Source organism: Engystomops pustulosus, chromosome 5, assembly GCF_040894005.1.
Source record: "Engystomops pustulosus chromosome 5, aEngPut4.maternal, whole genome shotgun sequence".
Classification (NCBI taxonomy): Eukaryota; Metazoa; Chordata; class Amphibia; order Anura; family Leptodactylidae; genus Engystomops; species Engystomops pustulosus.
In genome coordinates, this window is record NC_092415.1 from 73,464,056 (window position 1) to 73,479,024 (window position 14,969).

Consider the following 14,969-nt stretch of genomic DNA (forward strand, 5'->3'; position numbering starts at 1 on the left):
CCAGGTCTCAAAGGCCTACTATACCTCCTCCTCCTCCCACCCCTCCTCCACCTCCTCCTCCTCCGAATTACCATCCGTGGCCATGGCGCCATCAGTCGGTAGCTCTAGGCACAGCAGCAGTGCCGTCGCTAAGCGACAGCAGGCGGTGCTCAAACTGCTGAGCCTAGGCGATAAAAGGCACACCGCCCAAGAGCTATTACAGGGCATTCCACATCAAACTTGTTAACTTTGTCGCCACCCTGCTGTGTAATCCACAAAATATACTGGCAAACTTTTATCATTTGCCGATATTATTTCAGCACTTCTTGCGCATCTGTTTACATTCCCCTCACCCGCCATATCCCAAACTTATAAGAACGCTACTACACTTGATCTTATACAAAAAGTTCTTAGAAGTGCTGTTTGGGGAGTAGCCTAGAGACAGGGGCTTGGATTGGCGAAAGCTCGCCTAGAAGCGGAGCGCCAGCTCCATCCCAAGATCCAACTAACATAGTTTTAACTGCAGCACCTTTAATCTACTACTAGTTCACTGCCTCCATAATAATAATAATAATAATCTTTATTTATATAGCGCCATCATATTCCGTAGCGCTTTACAAATCATAGGAAACAAATACAAATGTAATGTAACAGAGCACAACATTTGTATGGAACAACAGGAGTGAGGTCCCTGCTCGCCAGAGCTTACGGTTTATGAAGATGATGGGGTAACACGAGGTAAAAGAATATTTAATGGTCAAGCCATTCTTCTTAGGGAATAGAACAAAATATAATAAATGGAATTGCTGTCGCTTGAACCACTCAGCCGTCATCTTATATACCAGGTCCAGGGTGAATGGGACTGCAGAGAAGTCTGGTGCCTGTTGGTTGCTGGATAACAGATGGGAGGACGACACAGGACGGGTTAGTAGAAGAGTTAAAACTTCATGCAGTTAATGAGTGTTATAGGCTTGCCTAAAGAAATGGGTTTTAAGAGCACGTTTGAAACTTTGGAGGTTAGGTATTAGTCTGATAGTCCGGGGCAGAGCATTCCATAGAATTGGTGCAGCTCTAGAGAAGTCTTGGAGACGCGAGTGGGAGGTCCGCACTAGGGTAGAGGTTAATCTAAGATCACTGGCGGATCTAAGAGCACGGGTTGGGCGATAGACTGAGATAAGAGAGGAGAGGTAGGGGGGTGCAGCATTATACAGAGCTTTATGGATGAGGGTTATTATTTTAAACTGTATTCGAAAGGAGACTGGCAGCCAGTGCAGCGACTGGCATGAACTGTAGGCATACATGGTCCCCTTATCAAACAAGCTGTGTCAGGCAGAATTTTGGGTTGTTTTCATGGCTTCCACAACAAACTTGTTAACTTTGTCGCCACCCTGCTGTGTAATCCACAAAATATACTGGCAAACTTTTATCATTTACCAATATTATTTCAGCGCTTCTTGCGCATCTGTTTACATTCCCCTCACCCGCCATATCCTAAACTTATAAGAACGCTACTACACTTGATCTTATACAAAAGGTTCTTAGAAGTGCTGTTTGGGGAGTAGCCTAGAGACAGGGGCTTGGATTGGCGAAAGCTCGCCTGGCAGCGGATCGCCAGCTCCATGCCAAGATCCAACTAACATTGTTTTAACTGCAGCACCTTTAATCTACTACTAGTTCACTGCCTCCATACATGGTCCCCTTATCAAACGAGCTGTGTCAGGCAGAATTTTGGGTTGTTTTCATGGCTTCCATGTTAACTTTGTCGCCACCCTGCTGTGTAATCCACAAAATATACTGGCAAACTTTTATCATGTACCGATATTATTTGAGCGCTTCTTGCTCACCTCCTTTGGTTCCTCTCTGCCACCCATTGGTTTGAAGCCTGAGTCCATTTAGGGTATGTCGCCATGCCACTCTCTAGCCTGCCGCTGCTGCCGCTGCCTCTGCATGCCGTCCCCTATAGTGTCAGGGTCAATTATTGGATGTTTTAGATGCTATCTAGCTTCATTCTGTCACTCTGTCATGGCCATGCTGTTGCCCATAATTTTGGCATAATGGTGCGATTAAGCAGCCTCAGAGACATCCATGCATGCTGCCCCTGCTGTTTCCTGTCCTTTTCCATGGTGTTTCCATCCTTTTCTGAGGTTCCCAGGTGTTTGGCCAAGCTTCCCTGTGCAGAGCCTTGGTCCCCTTGAAAAATGCTCGAGTCTCCCATTGACTTCAATGGGGCTTGTTATTCGAGACGAGCACTCGAGCATCGGGAAAAGTTCGTCTCGAATAACGAGTACCCGAGCATTTTAGTGCTCGCTCATCTCTAAACCTCACTTCTTTTTTTTCTATGAAAGAAGAATCTAAACTTGTGTTTCTAAGTATCAGAAAAACTGAGATAATAACTGTTAAAATGCTGTCGGGAATGATTTTTATAAAACTCACACCTGATATTCTCACTTTACATCTGAATATCTCAGGTTCCATGGCACCTAGATACACAATTTTACATTTATTTGAAAGAAGGGATTCTCCTCTTTCACGGAAATTGCAGCCATATATCAGTACACATATATCCATACACAAACTGTGTATATATCCATACACAAACTGTGTAGCCAGATATCGGTCCTTCACACGTTTGTGTGAAATGAGCCTAATTCTTTAATTCAGACTTGTTTGTAAGACAAGAAATGGAGGCTATTGTTTTTAAGTTTACTATATACAAAGCACAGAGAAGAGATTATCTTCCTCTATATATCTGTCAATAATCCCTTTAAGAAGCAAAATCATGGAGATCTGCAGTACCAATGAAAATACAATTCTGGTTGAATATGAAACTTACTGTTATCTACAGCAGCCTTCCAACCCAATGTGCAGTACTCACAAAGCATGTAAATGCATAGAGAAACCACCTGGTATGATAAATGTGTCTAAAGGACAAGTTCCATCTTTGTATAATGAAACATTGGTCATAATGCACCCAGCATTGCAAGCAGGTTAGTGCTGACGCCCTGGCACAGGCGTTTAAAGAAGACCTGTCACCAAAATGTTACCCCACACAGCAGTAATAGCTGCTGGCAAAGGGTTAAAAGTCATCCCATATCACTTAATTACAGCTGTTTTTCTGATATGTAAATGATTAGACAAAGAGTCCATTTCTGAAGAGAAGAGTCATGCTTCCTCTAGGCTGCCAAAAGCCATGTCTCTTTGATTCACAGCTCAGTGTCTCTCCATATCTCGGCCTGAGCAGTCAGAAAACGTCCTCTCCCTCTCCACTTCCAGAATGCTGTCACTCTCAGTGCATGGTGTATTTAGCAGTGAGCATTGTAAAGCTGCAAATCTTCTCATAATTTCGCCACGCAATTGTTGGAGTCAACATAGACAAAGGCTTAAAAAGATGGGGAACACATTTAATACTGGGCGGAGGCAGATTTAAGCTGGAATGTCTGCACTGCACTTTACAACAAGAGCACAGTGGAGGGGGTAAGTAAGATTTATTGTGCCCTTTTAATGATGACAGGTTCCCTTTAAATGCCTGTGATAGGAGCAAACACTAATCATGGGCGATAACTACAGGGGGAAGTTGAGCCGAAGCTCAAATGTTTGGAAACTGTAATGAATGTTGTACTATGCAGAGAAACATGATTTATATGGAAATTTTCTTCAATGTTAGGTCACATTTTAGATTATATTTAGAGATTATGATTAGCATTTGGGTTCATAAATGTAACTGTGTTTACAAGTTGTGACTTGTAATATAGACAGTTATATTCTTGTAAAAGTTAGATTCACTGACTACACTAATGATATGAAATTGTCATCTGTACACATTACTTACATTACAGTACTGTTTCCTTGGATGAAAATGACATTGAAAAGTAATAAAAAGGTAATGAAGTATTACTTGCTAAAACTTTGTTTGTACCACAGACCCAACACAATTCCCTGCCAGGGTTAAAATGTGATGGATGACCTAGGAACCCTCGTAATATATAGAATGAATATGTTGTACTTTTCATTGCAAAACGTCAAACATCTAGATCCATTTTCATTTAGACTGCTTAATGATTTCACAAATGCATGCAAGAAGGAAATATGTAAAAAAGTCTAGCTCAGAGCAAGCCTATTCAGGGAATTTAATACTGCATATAGAGTTTTACACTGAATAAGCATTGCTAAGTTTGGTGATCTAATGTGGATTGACTTAAAGGGATAATCCAGGAATAAGCATAATTCATATTCAAATGGGTCATTAAAATATGTTTATATGCAATTAGTTGTTATTTGAAATTTTGCTCCCCTTAGCAAGAAAATGTTATGGACATATACCCTGTTTCCCCGAAAATAAGGCAGTGTCTTATATTAATTTTTGCTCCTAAAGAGGCACAAGGTCTTATTTTCAGGGGATGTCTTATTTTTCCATGAACAAGAATTTACATTTATCGTTGAACAAAAAATCTACTTCTCCAACACCCTCTTATGACCCTCCAAACTCTGAATTTCATGCTGTATTTCTTGTGACTCCATTTCTATTAGAATCATTGGAAACCAATCTTTCATGTTAGTAAAAGCACTTTCCATAAATGTCCCTTCTTATCTTGGTAGCTGCTGGTATCACATTTGCAGCACAACAGCCGGTGATTCCATGAATCCTTCCCCATGTCACAATCTTCGGCGGCATCTAAAAGATTTACTAATACTAATGATTGGCGTGGGGGGAAGGGAGGCTGCTGCAATGACTGCTGCTAGGTCTTATTTTCAGGGGAGGCCTTATATTTTTAAGCCGGAGCAAAATTGTACTGGGTCTTACTTTTGGGGGATGTCTTATTTTAGGGGAAACAGGGTACTACAATAAAGAATCAAAATGTGACTGTCCCTTCAATCAGTCAATTAATATTGTCCCTGTGGTGGAGACACAGGACAGAAGATGGCCGCTGACACATGTCCACATCACTTGTCCTGCACCTGCCTGGCCAGGTCATGCGATCAATACTTTGGTTGTAGTCGGTTGGTTACAGTGCATCCAGTATGGCCAGTGTTGTGGTGAGATGCCATCTCAATGTGGCAAAGAGCAGTGAGAATTATCACTGCTTCTACGCCAATTTTCTAGTGTAGAAGAAGTGGAATTATAGGAAAATCTTGTGCAGTGCAAGCATTTGGGTTCAAAATCACAAATACGCCACCTCCATGCCATGTGGGCATGGAGGTGGTGTAGCGGGGAACGGCCGCCCCTGGACTGGGTGCCTGAGTTCTTTTGTAAAACCAGCAAACTTTTGTTCGCAGTTTTTAAAACAAAACTATGCCAGGTCTGACCTGCCAGATAGATCAGTCCTAAGCCTCTTGATGGCGCAAAGAGGAGGGGCATGGCAACTCTCATATGCCAGCACCCCTGTGATAATATATAATATATCTCCCCCTTGTTATTATGGTAACAGAACAAGGCAGTCTGTTAGATTATCACAGAGCTTATGAGGGAGGAGCACTGCGAACTGCGGGATCGTAAGACTTGTAGTATCCTGTGGTGGCCATCTTGGAGATAACTCTGCCTACTTTATAAGGCCCATAGAATATTCTGAATCATAAAATCAAACTATTTAAGTTCAGTTCTCTGATTAATGACATTATGTTTTGTTGTATTCTGATAGCAGAACTGTTCTCACTGCTGTTTATAAAATTAAAGTTGAGCTCCGATTGGTTGCCATTGATTGCACTTTTTATAAATCTTCCCTCTTCAGATTTGCATATTCAAATTGTAATTGTCAGAGTATATTGAGAAAAGACTTGAGTGACTTGTAAATAGTTAAAATCATTTTATCAATAAAATTATAAACCACTAAACTACTATTTTTTTAAAATATATTAAATTATCTGTTATAGAAACTGCAGTGCTGCACCAATATTGGATTATTATCTTAGCATAATATTAGAAAATATGATTAGTTATATTTATGTAAATGATTTGATAACAATGTAATTCCCCTACCACACAGACTGTTGTTCATGTGGGCAAAGTGATATGTGTATCATATACACTACTTAGACATCAGTTACTAGTTGAAATGTGACCTCTCCCCACTCCTGACATGTCTGATGTAGTGAATAGCCCATAAGATAAAAATTGTATATAATTACACTGCCCGACAATGTCAGTAAGTTCTGTCCCTACACAATCTGGTACTGACTGGTCCTCGGTTCACAGTTCATGTTCTGTCTGAAAAGAATGTGCTGTCTTTTAGAGGAACTCTTTCATTGTTTTAAAGAGGATGTCAAGAAATCTTAGTTTTAAGATTGTCCACTGTAACTCAGTTGAAGTAATTTTTCATAGATGTATTATTTTTCAATGTAATCTTATCTGTAATGCAAAGAGGTAACTGCTGCAAACAAACACTCAGCAGAATTGGCAAGTGAAAAATATGATTGGTGAAAAATATTTTTGATATTAAAACTTTGTTATAAAAAAGGTCATTTTATGGTGAGAAGTTTAAAATGTACAAACTCACATACTTTAAATAATTTGAAGGAAGAGTATTTGTCTGCTACTTCTTTCCTTCTGTCTCCAGAGACTTTTACATGATCTGTTTGTCATGCTCTAGCTCAGTGATGGCAAACCTTTTAGAGATAGAGTGCCCAAAATGAGACGCAAAAACCACCAGCTTTTCCCAAAGTGCCAACACGGCAATTTAGGCAGTAGAAAACTTATTGCAACTAGAATCTTTGAGCCCCAATCCGACACCATTTCACTCTTTGGACAGGACCAAGCAGCACAGGATGGGTCACTTTAAAATAGAAGGGCACTACGTGGACTGCCTGAGACATCAGGAAGATGCCATGACTGGCAAAGTCTGTGTCTGGGAGACAGCCCTTGTGCCCACAAAGATGCCTCCGAGTGCCATCTCTGGCACCAGTGCCATAGGATCGCCACCACTGCTCTAGCTGGACAAATATATAATGTGGATATGTGTATACATGTCTGTACAGACCGTCAACTAGAAATTTAAGGGCCCCTGACTGGTGAATTTTGTGGGCCCTCAGCTGCACACATAGGCCCAGATCATTAAACTGGCTGGGTCAGTTGTCTGTCTAACATTGTGCTGCTAACATCTTTGAAGACTGTATTTAAGAAGTGTTTTCGTCAGTTTTGTGTTGTGGCTTCACTGTGTAGACAAGACCAAAATGGAAGTGTTATAGCTAAGCCGGAGTTTGCAACACATTTAATAAAGCGACTCAACAAAATTATGTTGCTTGCTGTATGTTAAAGGAGCACGTAAAAAGAGATGTCACACACTTTCCGAGCAGAGCAGGGTGAGCCAGATAACTAAAGACCATGCAACAGTATACAATAACCTACAGTATATAGTATTTGTAAAATATAAAAACTTACCTAAAGGAACTCTACATTGTAACTTCTGTCATTGGTTAAATAGAAGGTTTAATATTCTGTCCCATTTTTAAGAAATATCACAGTGTAATTTATTCAGATTTGTGCTGGATGTTTTATCCATATCATTATACAGTAACTATCAATAGCTATTCATAAACCATATCTGAACTATAAAAAACAAATGCTTACAATAGAAGAAAAGACATGACATAGGCAGCACTTGTCATATACTTTATGTTGTCAACATTGAGGATAAATAACCAGTGGATTCTAATAACACTTAAAGCGGGATTTTGTAGGTTAATATATGTAACAGTTATCCTAGCAACCACTGAAGAGGGATGAAGATTATGATGTACACAACCTGCTATTATTACCGAATTACAACCTTGTTAAGCCTGCTCCCCACTGTTATTGTTCCATGAATGGCCATATAACCAGAAATAAAGTTTGTGTGGGTGGATGTTTTTGCATGTATGTAAATGTATGCACATGTGAGCATTTTACTGATGTAGATTCATCATACAATCATGTATCCATCTTCACTGAATAATGAATTATTCACAGGTGGATATTTAATAATTTGCACAGGGTAATTATGACTGGAGTCATCTGAAAGGAAAATTGTGCTGTGTCTTCATTATTTCATTTAATTATACCATCAATAACCAGGCCTTTGTGATAATTGCTCACTTCTAATTTATTTATATATAGACTAAGACAATATTAAAGTTGTTCTTTTTATTATAAAGTAAAGCATAAACAATACAAGAATTATACAGTACCGTTTTCTTAAAATTACAATAGGGAAGTGTACAAAGCTAGTTACTATATTATTTGTACAAAAGTGACAAAAATAAGCTGCGATTTGCTAAATGCCTAAACAATTTTGTTTGTAAACGTACTGTTCTACTTATGGTAATTTTTAAAGTATTATATTATGTATATGAGTTGTAGGGAAAATAAGTATTTGGTACACAGCCGACTTTTCACGTTTTCCCACATAAAAAGAATGGAGAGGTCTGTAAGTTTAAAGGTACACTTCAACTTTGAGACACAGAATCTCTTAATATGATATTTTAATATTAAGGTGTTATCCAGGGGCTGCTTTCTTCAAAAAATATTTAGTGGAGATTGTTTACAATTACAGAGGTCAGAAATTTCCAGAAGTTTGCAGGTTGCAGACACTGCAGCAGGGATTTTGGCCTACTCCTCTAAAACAATTTCTCCAGATTTATCAGGTTTTGGGATGGATGCTGGGAAACATTGAGTTTCAGCTCTTTGCAAAGTTTTCTGATTGAATTCAAGTGTGCAGATTGGCTAAACCACTACTCAAATGTTTCTAGCAAAGTTACTACTTAAGACCCATCCATTGAGAAAAGGAGGTTTGTGACCAAAATATTTTGAAAAATGGCCCCATCACTCCCCTTTGCAGAAAAACATCCCCATGGATGATGATTCCACCCACATACTTTGTTTGGGAAGGTGTTGTAGGTGTTTTACCCATTCATTTTTTCCTCTAAACACAACAAATGGAGTTTATACCAAATAGTTCTATTTTGGCCTCATCAGACCTTTTCCCTTCTTCTGGATCATCCAGATGGTATTTGGGAACTTTAAATGGACTATGACATGTGCTGGCTTGAGCAGGTATACCTCTATCCCCTTAACAAACCGCCCTTTTTTGTTTTTCAAAGATCTAGAACTTTTTTATTTTTCAATAAAATATTCCATGCCCTGTACTGGGAATCAGAAAAAAATTCCAAATGCAGTGAAAATTGTGAAAAAAACGTATTTGTGCCATTTTCTTGTGGGCTTGGTTTTTACGGCTTTCTACGTGAACCCCAAAGGAAAGTTATTTGGAGAGTATGATCACGGGGGATACTAAAGTTATATATGTTTTATAACATTTTCATATATATAAAATTAAATATGTTGTTAAATATGGAATAACGATAAATTTATCTGGAAGCAATGTACTTCCCAAAATAAATCTGGTCCAGTGAGATATTACTTTATGTAAACTTAATTTTATTTTTCATGACTCTTGCAAAGGGGGATTGATAGCCAAAGGGTGCCTCGAGGAACAGTCTAAACAAGCTTCATTTCTATTCCAAACACTTATTTGTATATAATTTATTATTTGATGTAAATAGTACCGGCTTCATTGCTGTCTGATACAATTTAAATATATTCTGCTATAAAATGTATTAAAAGAATCTGTGAAGGTTATTGCAAAAATTCATTGTTCCATTTCAATTTATAAATTCTATTTGTTCAAGCAGGAATAGTTTTGACACAAAACTATGCGGGAATTTGGAAAATATAGGAGGCTGCAGTACATAAGGTAGATTTGAGAAAATTCAATGATGAAAAACTTTTTTAAGGGGTTGAAATAAATGTTTCAAGATCTGTGGAACCATGTGGAATTTCTGCAAGAGAATTTGAGGGTCAGAAATGCTAAATTATTTTTTTATAATTCCCATCTAACCAATGGATTGAAATAAGAAATTACACTAGGTATATGGTAAGGCATATACAATCTTCCTAGTTTAAATGAGACATCTACTTAGAATATATATTTATATATCCTATATATAATCCTGAACCAAACAACAAGCCATAATAGAGGCATTTTAACTCGATCCTGAGTCTGCAGCACCATCTTTCAATGGGCTAATTGTGGGTGCAGGAACGGGTCTCTGGATGTCAGACACAGCCGGAGACACTAGGGAGAACTGAGGAGCAGTTAACTACTTTTTTCACTGAATAACACTGAAGTAGTACCATACTATGAATAGCAGGTTCTATAGACTGGGTGGTCACTTGATCGCCGGTCTGCAGGGGTTAATCAGACCCAATATAGCTATGATCAGACATCAATCCCCACAGGGCATTGTTTCTCCTGCAGCCGGGCTCTTATAAATGCCTCAGTGGTGAAAATTAGTATACAAAACAACAACATAAGTAATATAAAGTTAAAAAAAAGACACACACAAAGTATTAATAGATATTTTAAAATAAACAGTAATATTTCCAAATTTGTAAAAAATACTCTGCTACACTATAAAAAAACATTGACAAACTTTTTCCTAAATTATTATATCTCGAAAAAATATTTTTCTCCAGTTTCTGTAACCTTAACCCACATAAAAAAGCTAAAAATGAAGAAAGGTCTTCTTACTTATTTTTTTTATTCTTAACTCTCTCTATATGTCACAAAAAAAGGTTTTGCACATAAAAATGAAGTGTGAAAATTCGCTAAAAACGCTTCAATGGTTAAAGCTTTTTAAGGCCTAGTCAAAAAGGGGTTAATAATCATTTATTTAGTCTTTATAATAGAATTAAAAAGGTCCTAGATGTCCTAGATCTGTGCATCTATTACGCTGTCAGGATTTTAGTGCTATTTTAAAGATCTTTGTTAAAATGTAGAAATGTTAATACATTTTAAAAAAGGACTAAAACTTCATAACTGTATAAATTATTGAATACACCTATAAATACATTTCACTGCAATTTCATCTTTATATTTAAACAGAAGGACTGTATAGTGCATGAGAAATATTACAAAGATATGTTACAGTTGGCTTACAGGAATAATTGAATTGCACAGAACCTTACATGCACCACTTGAAATAAAGCTGGTTCTGATCTCCCTTTACTACCATGAATAATTATAAGTTTTTCCAGACAATTATCAAAACCTTTGAGAGACAAAGGGAAATGTTTATACAGTGGTCTGAGGAATGATTTATCTTCGTATAAAAACATGTACTAAGATCCACATCGCAGGATGATTTGTGGGATCTTCTCAATGCACTACAATACACCCCTGCATTTTACAAGTGTATTGTCTTGAAGAGTTTGCCATAACACAAAGACGCTTATATTGCTTTGTTTCTCCACTGTGCGAGATTAATGATATTCTTATTTTCTTATTATTACAGGTTCTTAACCACTTGCATAAAAAGTTAAGGAACATGTCTAAGAAGTCAGAAGCCTCAAAGAAAAAGGTAATTTTAGCTTTAGTTTTTACAACGTTATTACTATGGCTATAAGGGCTTCTTTTTTATGTATACTGCATAAAGTTGTCCAACAGCTGTAGACCGCAGAGCTATTTAATGCATAGTGACACAACATTTTACAAAGTACAATGGATATTGTAGTCAGTTTTAATAAAATAATATACTAATTATGTTTTTTTTAATTATTTCTCATGAGTTCATATATGGTGATTCAAAAAGCCAAGACTTTAAATAATTTCATAAAAACCAACAAATTCATGGGGTATGAGTAATATCTGCCTAACTGAAGCATTTAAAACATAGTTATATTAGTAGATTCGATAAAAATGGGGGACTCTGGGAGATGACTGGCTCAAGGTCTGCTGTGTATGATTAATGTTGTATGCAGAAGTGATGTATTTTACAGTTCTATATGCCCTCTATAATTTTTTACACACACAAATCCTGGACATCACCATATAGTGCCCTCACTTACTAGAATCTACATAGAATTTGTAATCTGACACGTTTCCCTTCTTCTGTAACTTTATGCTGTTCATCACGAAGTGCCCAAAAATATATGTTGAAAAGTGTCTGCCTATCATTAGATTACTATATCACACATGTGTTAGACCTCATGCACACAAAGACATGCAGTGTTGCTTACAGCCGCATACAGGAAGGAGGAGGAATGATTGCTCCTCACCCTCTTCTCTCCATTAAAATCCAAGTGCCTGTCACCATAATATGGCATAATACAGCATATGTTCTATATCATACACGGCGCCCACCTTGATCACGGTGTGGTGAGACAATGTGTGCGGGTGGTATAGATGTCTATGGGAGCAGTATTTCGGGATTGTAACTTTTCAAGAACATTTTGGGAGTAATTAAACTGCTGGCCTGTAAGATATCTGCATAAAACTAATCCACAGCTGTGAATGGGTTCTGGGTTGAATACTGCAGCTTTCACTAGTTGTAATGCAAGTGGTTCTAGAGCAGTTCAGTGAGAAGTGCTAATAAAACACACACAAATGTATGGTTACACACATTGCCAGGGCTACTCCCCAACATTGTCTAAAGATTTGTATGGTTAAAAATGTTGACAGAGTCTCTTCAAAAGCACCACTTTTTGCAAGAACCATACAACACATTTACTCCAGGAAGGAAGGTCTGGCCCAACCATAATCTATACCTAGCATGCCAGCCTGTGGAAGGGAAGAAGCACATCTGTTACTCCAGTACCACTCAATTCACCAATGTCAATAGGACCTTCCCATAATTTGTGGCAACGGAAGCATGGCTCAGTGATGCCTCCTACCATGCTGTGTCCGAGCCCTATAGAGCTCAGTGAGACTGAGTAAGCTGGAAAGAAACAGCTAACTCATTTAAGAAATAAATGGCAATGTGCATGAAGCCAAAGCCTGTTTGGTTTTCACAGCCCTCTTTGACCCTCTTAAATGGTAAATCTTTGGACAAAGGTTAAACCTATTTTTTTGCAATAAATAAAGATCAGTGATAGTATTCTTTATTAAACTGCATTAATTTCACAATTTGAAATATGGATATTTACCCTATAAACAAATACATCTTTTCACAGGTTATGGTAGAGAGCCCAGACCAACTATAATGTACTTACAAAAGATACATTGTCACTCATAACAATGTACGGCTTGGGCTTCTAGTTGGCAAATTGGTAGTTGGCAAATTGTTAGCAGGAACACATTAAATTATCAGATGCATTCAATACATAACTATAAGACACAAGACTACTTTAGGATTTACTGGTCACATTTGGTAGATCCATAATAAGACAATTATTTGGATATTGCATAATCGGAAAAGATGTGAAATATTTCATTATGTATTTCATGACAATAAGCCAAGGGGATGAAATTAATATGAGCAAAATTCCTGGAGTATCGATTAGTGTTGTGTAATTAATTTATACAACAGATATAATTTATACAGATACAGTAATTCTGAGGACAACATTCAGTCCAGCCGCACATTACTGGTATCAGCATTGAAATTAACATTGCAGTAATAAAAAATGTTTCTCGGAAACATTTTGCACAGTAAGTAAGACAAACAATGTGCTTTGTATCTGGAGTAAGGTTAAAAGAAAGTATGTGGCTGTTCATAAAGTTATCTGTGTACTAAAAGTATAGATTTGCAGTTTACATTACACATTACATGCTTCCAAGGTGTATTCTAAGGGTTCATGCACATAAATGATTTGTTTATTGCTACTAGTGTTTCAATCAGAAATTGCTTATAATAGATTTATAATGCATTACCCCCAACAAAATCCTTGACGGCTTTAATAAAAGCAGAACAACTGTTGGGTGATCACATAGAGAAATATGGGGGCATTTATTATGGCTTTTACACTCCGGCCTGGGACATTTGTTAGGATCCTGAGCAGGCGAAATTAGGACTTTACACCAGGTCGCCAGATCATTTTAGTATATTGAGCGCCTCATGCACCGTGGGAGGAGAGACCTTGGATGCACAATGCATCCAGTCATGTTAAATCCCCCCATAGAGCATAAACATTACCCAAGCAAAAAGTTTTTTTTTTTTTAAAAACATGCCTTGAAAGGTAAGGAAGAGTATGAGCGAAAGTTGGAGACAAAGATGGTGCTCAATAACTGTAAGATGGTTTGGTTCTCACTAAAATGGATCTTTGGTTTTATTGCAAGGGTTTCAAGGGTATGAATGATCAGTGAAGATGCTCCTGTCAGCACAGTGACAGGACCACAATGACATCCCCATATTCACCATTCTGCAGAAAAAGAGCTTTAAACGCTGAATGGAAATGACCTACGGAGTCATTGGGACAGAGCAGAGCCACACCGAGATGTCAGCTCACTGCTTAGACAGGTGCACTTCATTCTTCCAGGGAGGAGTGACAACAAGCCAAAAAAAAGCAAGGAAAACAGTCCAGTGCTCATGAAAAGACTTTTACTTTAAAATAGTCAATCCTTTATTAGTATCATAAAAAACAGAAGTACATGGCATGGTGGATAAAAGACCAATGCATGTCGACCTTTGAAACGTACACAACCATGAGGCAATAACATTATCAGTAAGCCATGGATTCAACTGCTCTCTATAGACTGAAAGCTTCAAGAAAGTTAACACTCATTAAAAACCTAATTCACTGATATATAGAGATTTATATAGAGATTATAAAGAGATTATTTATTATAGAGATTAAGATTCTTTTACTACATATTAATACTTTGTTACTCTTGTTTCCTTTCTTTTAATACATTTGATATTATACCCAGAACAACCTATGCAATGCAGTAAAAAATTAATCATGTCTCGCAAAACATCTTGCATCACCCCTTCAAAGTATTTTTTTTTTTGTGGCAAAGTATAATTTTTGTATTCATATCAATATCAAAGTCCAAATCCCAGTACAGAAACAACTCTATCACAGAGTTCTCAGCCTAGTGAGTAGAGTTGAGTGGACCCAATGTTTTAATTTGGATTTGGGGTTCAGGTGTTGCCCATACAACACGGACATATTGTTGACCGAACACAAAGTCAGGAAATTGATGCCACTAGCAATGGCTATGACCATTGCTAGGGACTATGATTGT

At 37.6% G+C, this 14,969-nt stretch overlaps 1 protein-coding gene across 1 annotated transcript in view; it reads left to right on the forward strand.

Annotated features, from left to right (window-relative positions):
* GALR1 (galanin receptor 1) overlaps positions 1 to 14,969 on the forward strand; it is a 302,797-nt gene that overhangs the window by 215,024 nt on the left and 72,804 nt on the right. The window contains exon 2 of the mRNA XM_072152364.1: positions 11,299 to 11,364. Within this exon, the coding sequence (XP_072008465.1) occupies positions 11,299 to 11,364 (66 nt within the window). The remainder of the gene's footprint in view (positions 1 to 11,298; positions 11,365 to 14,969) is intronic.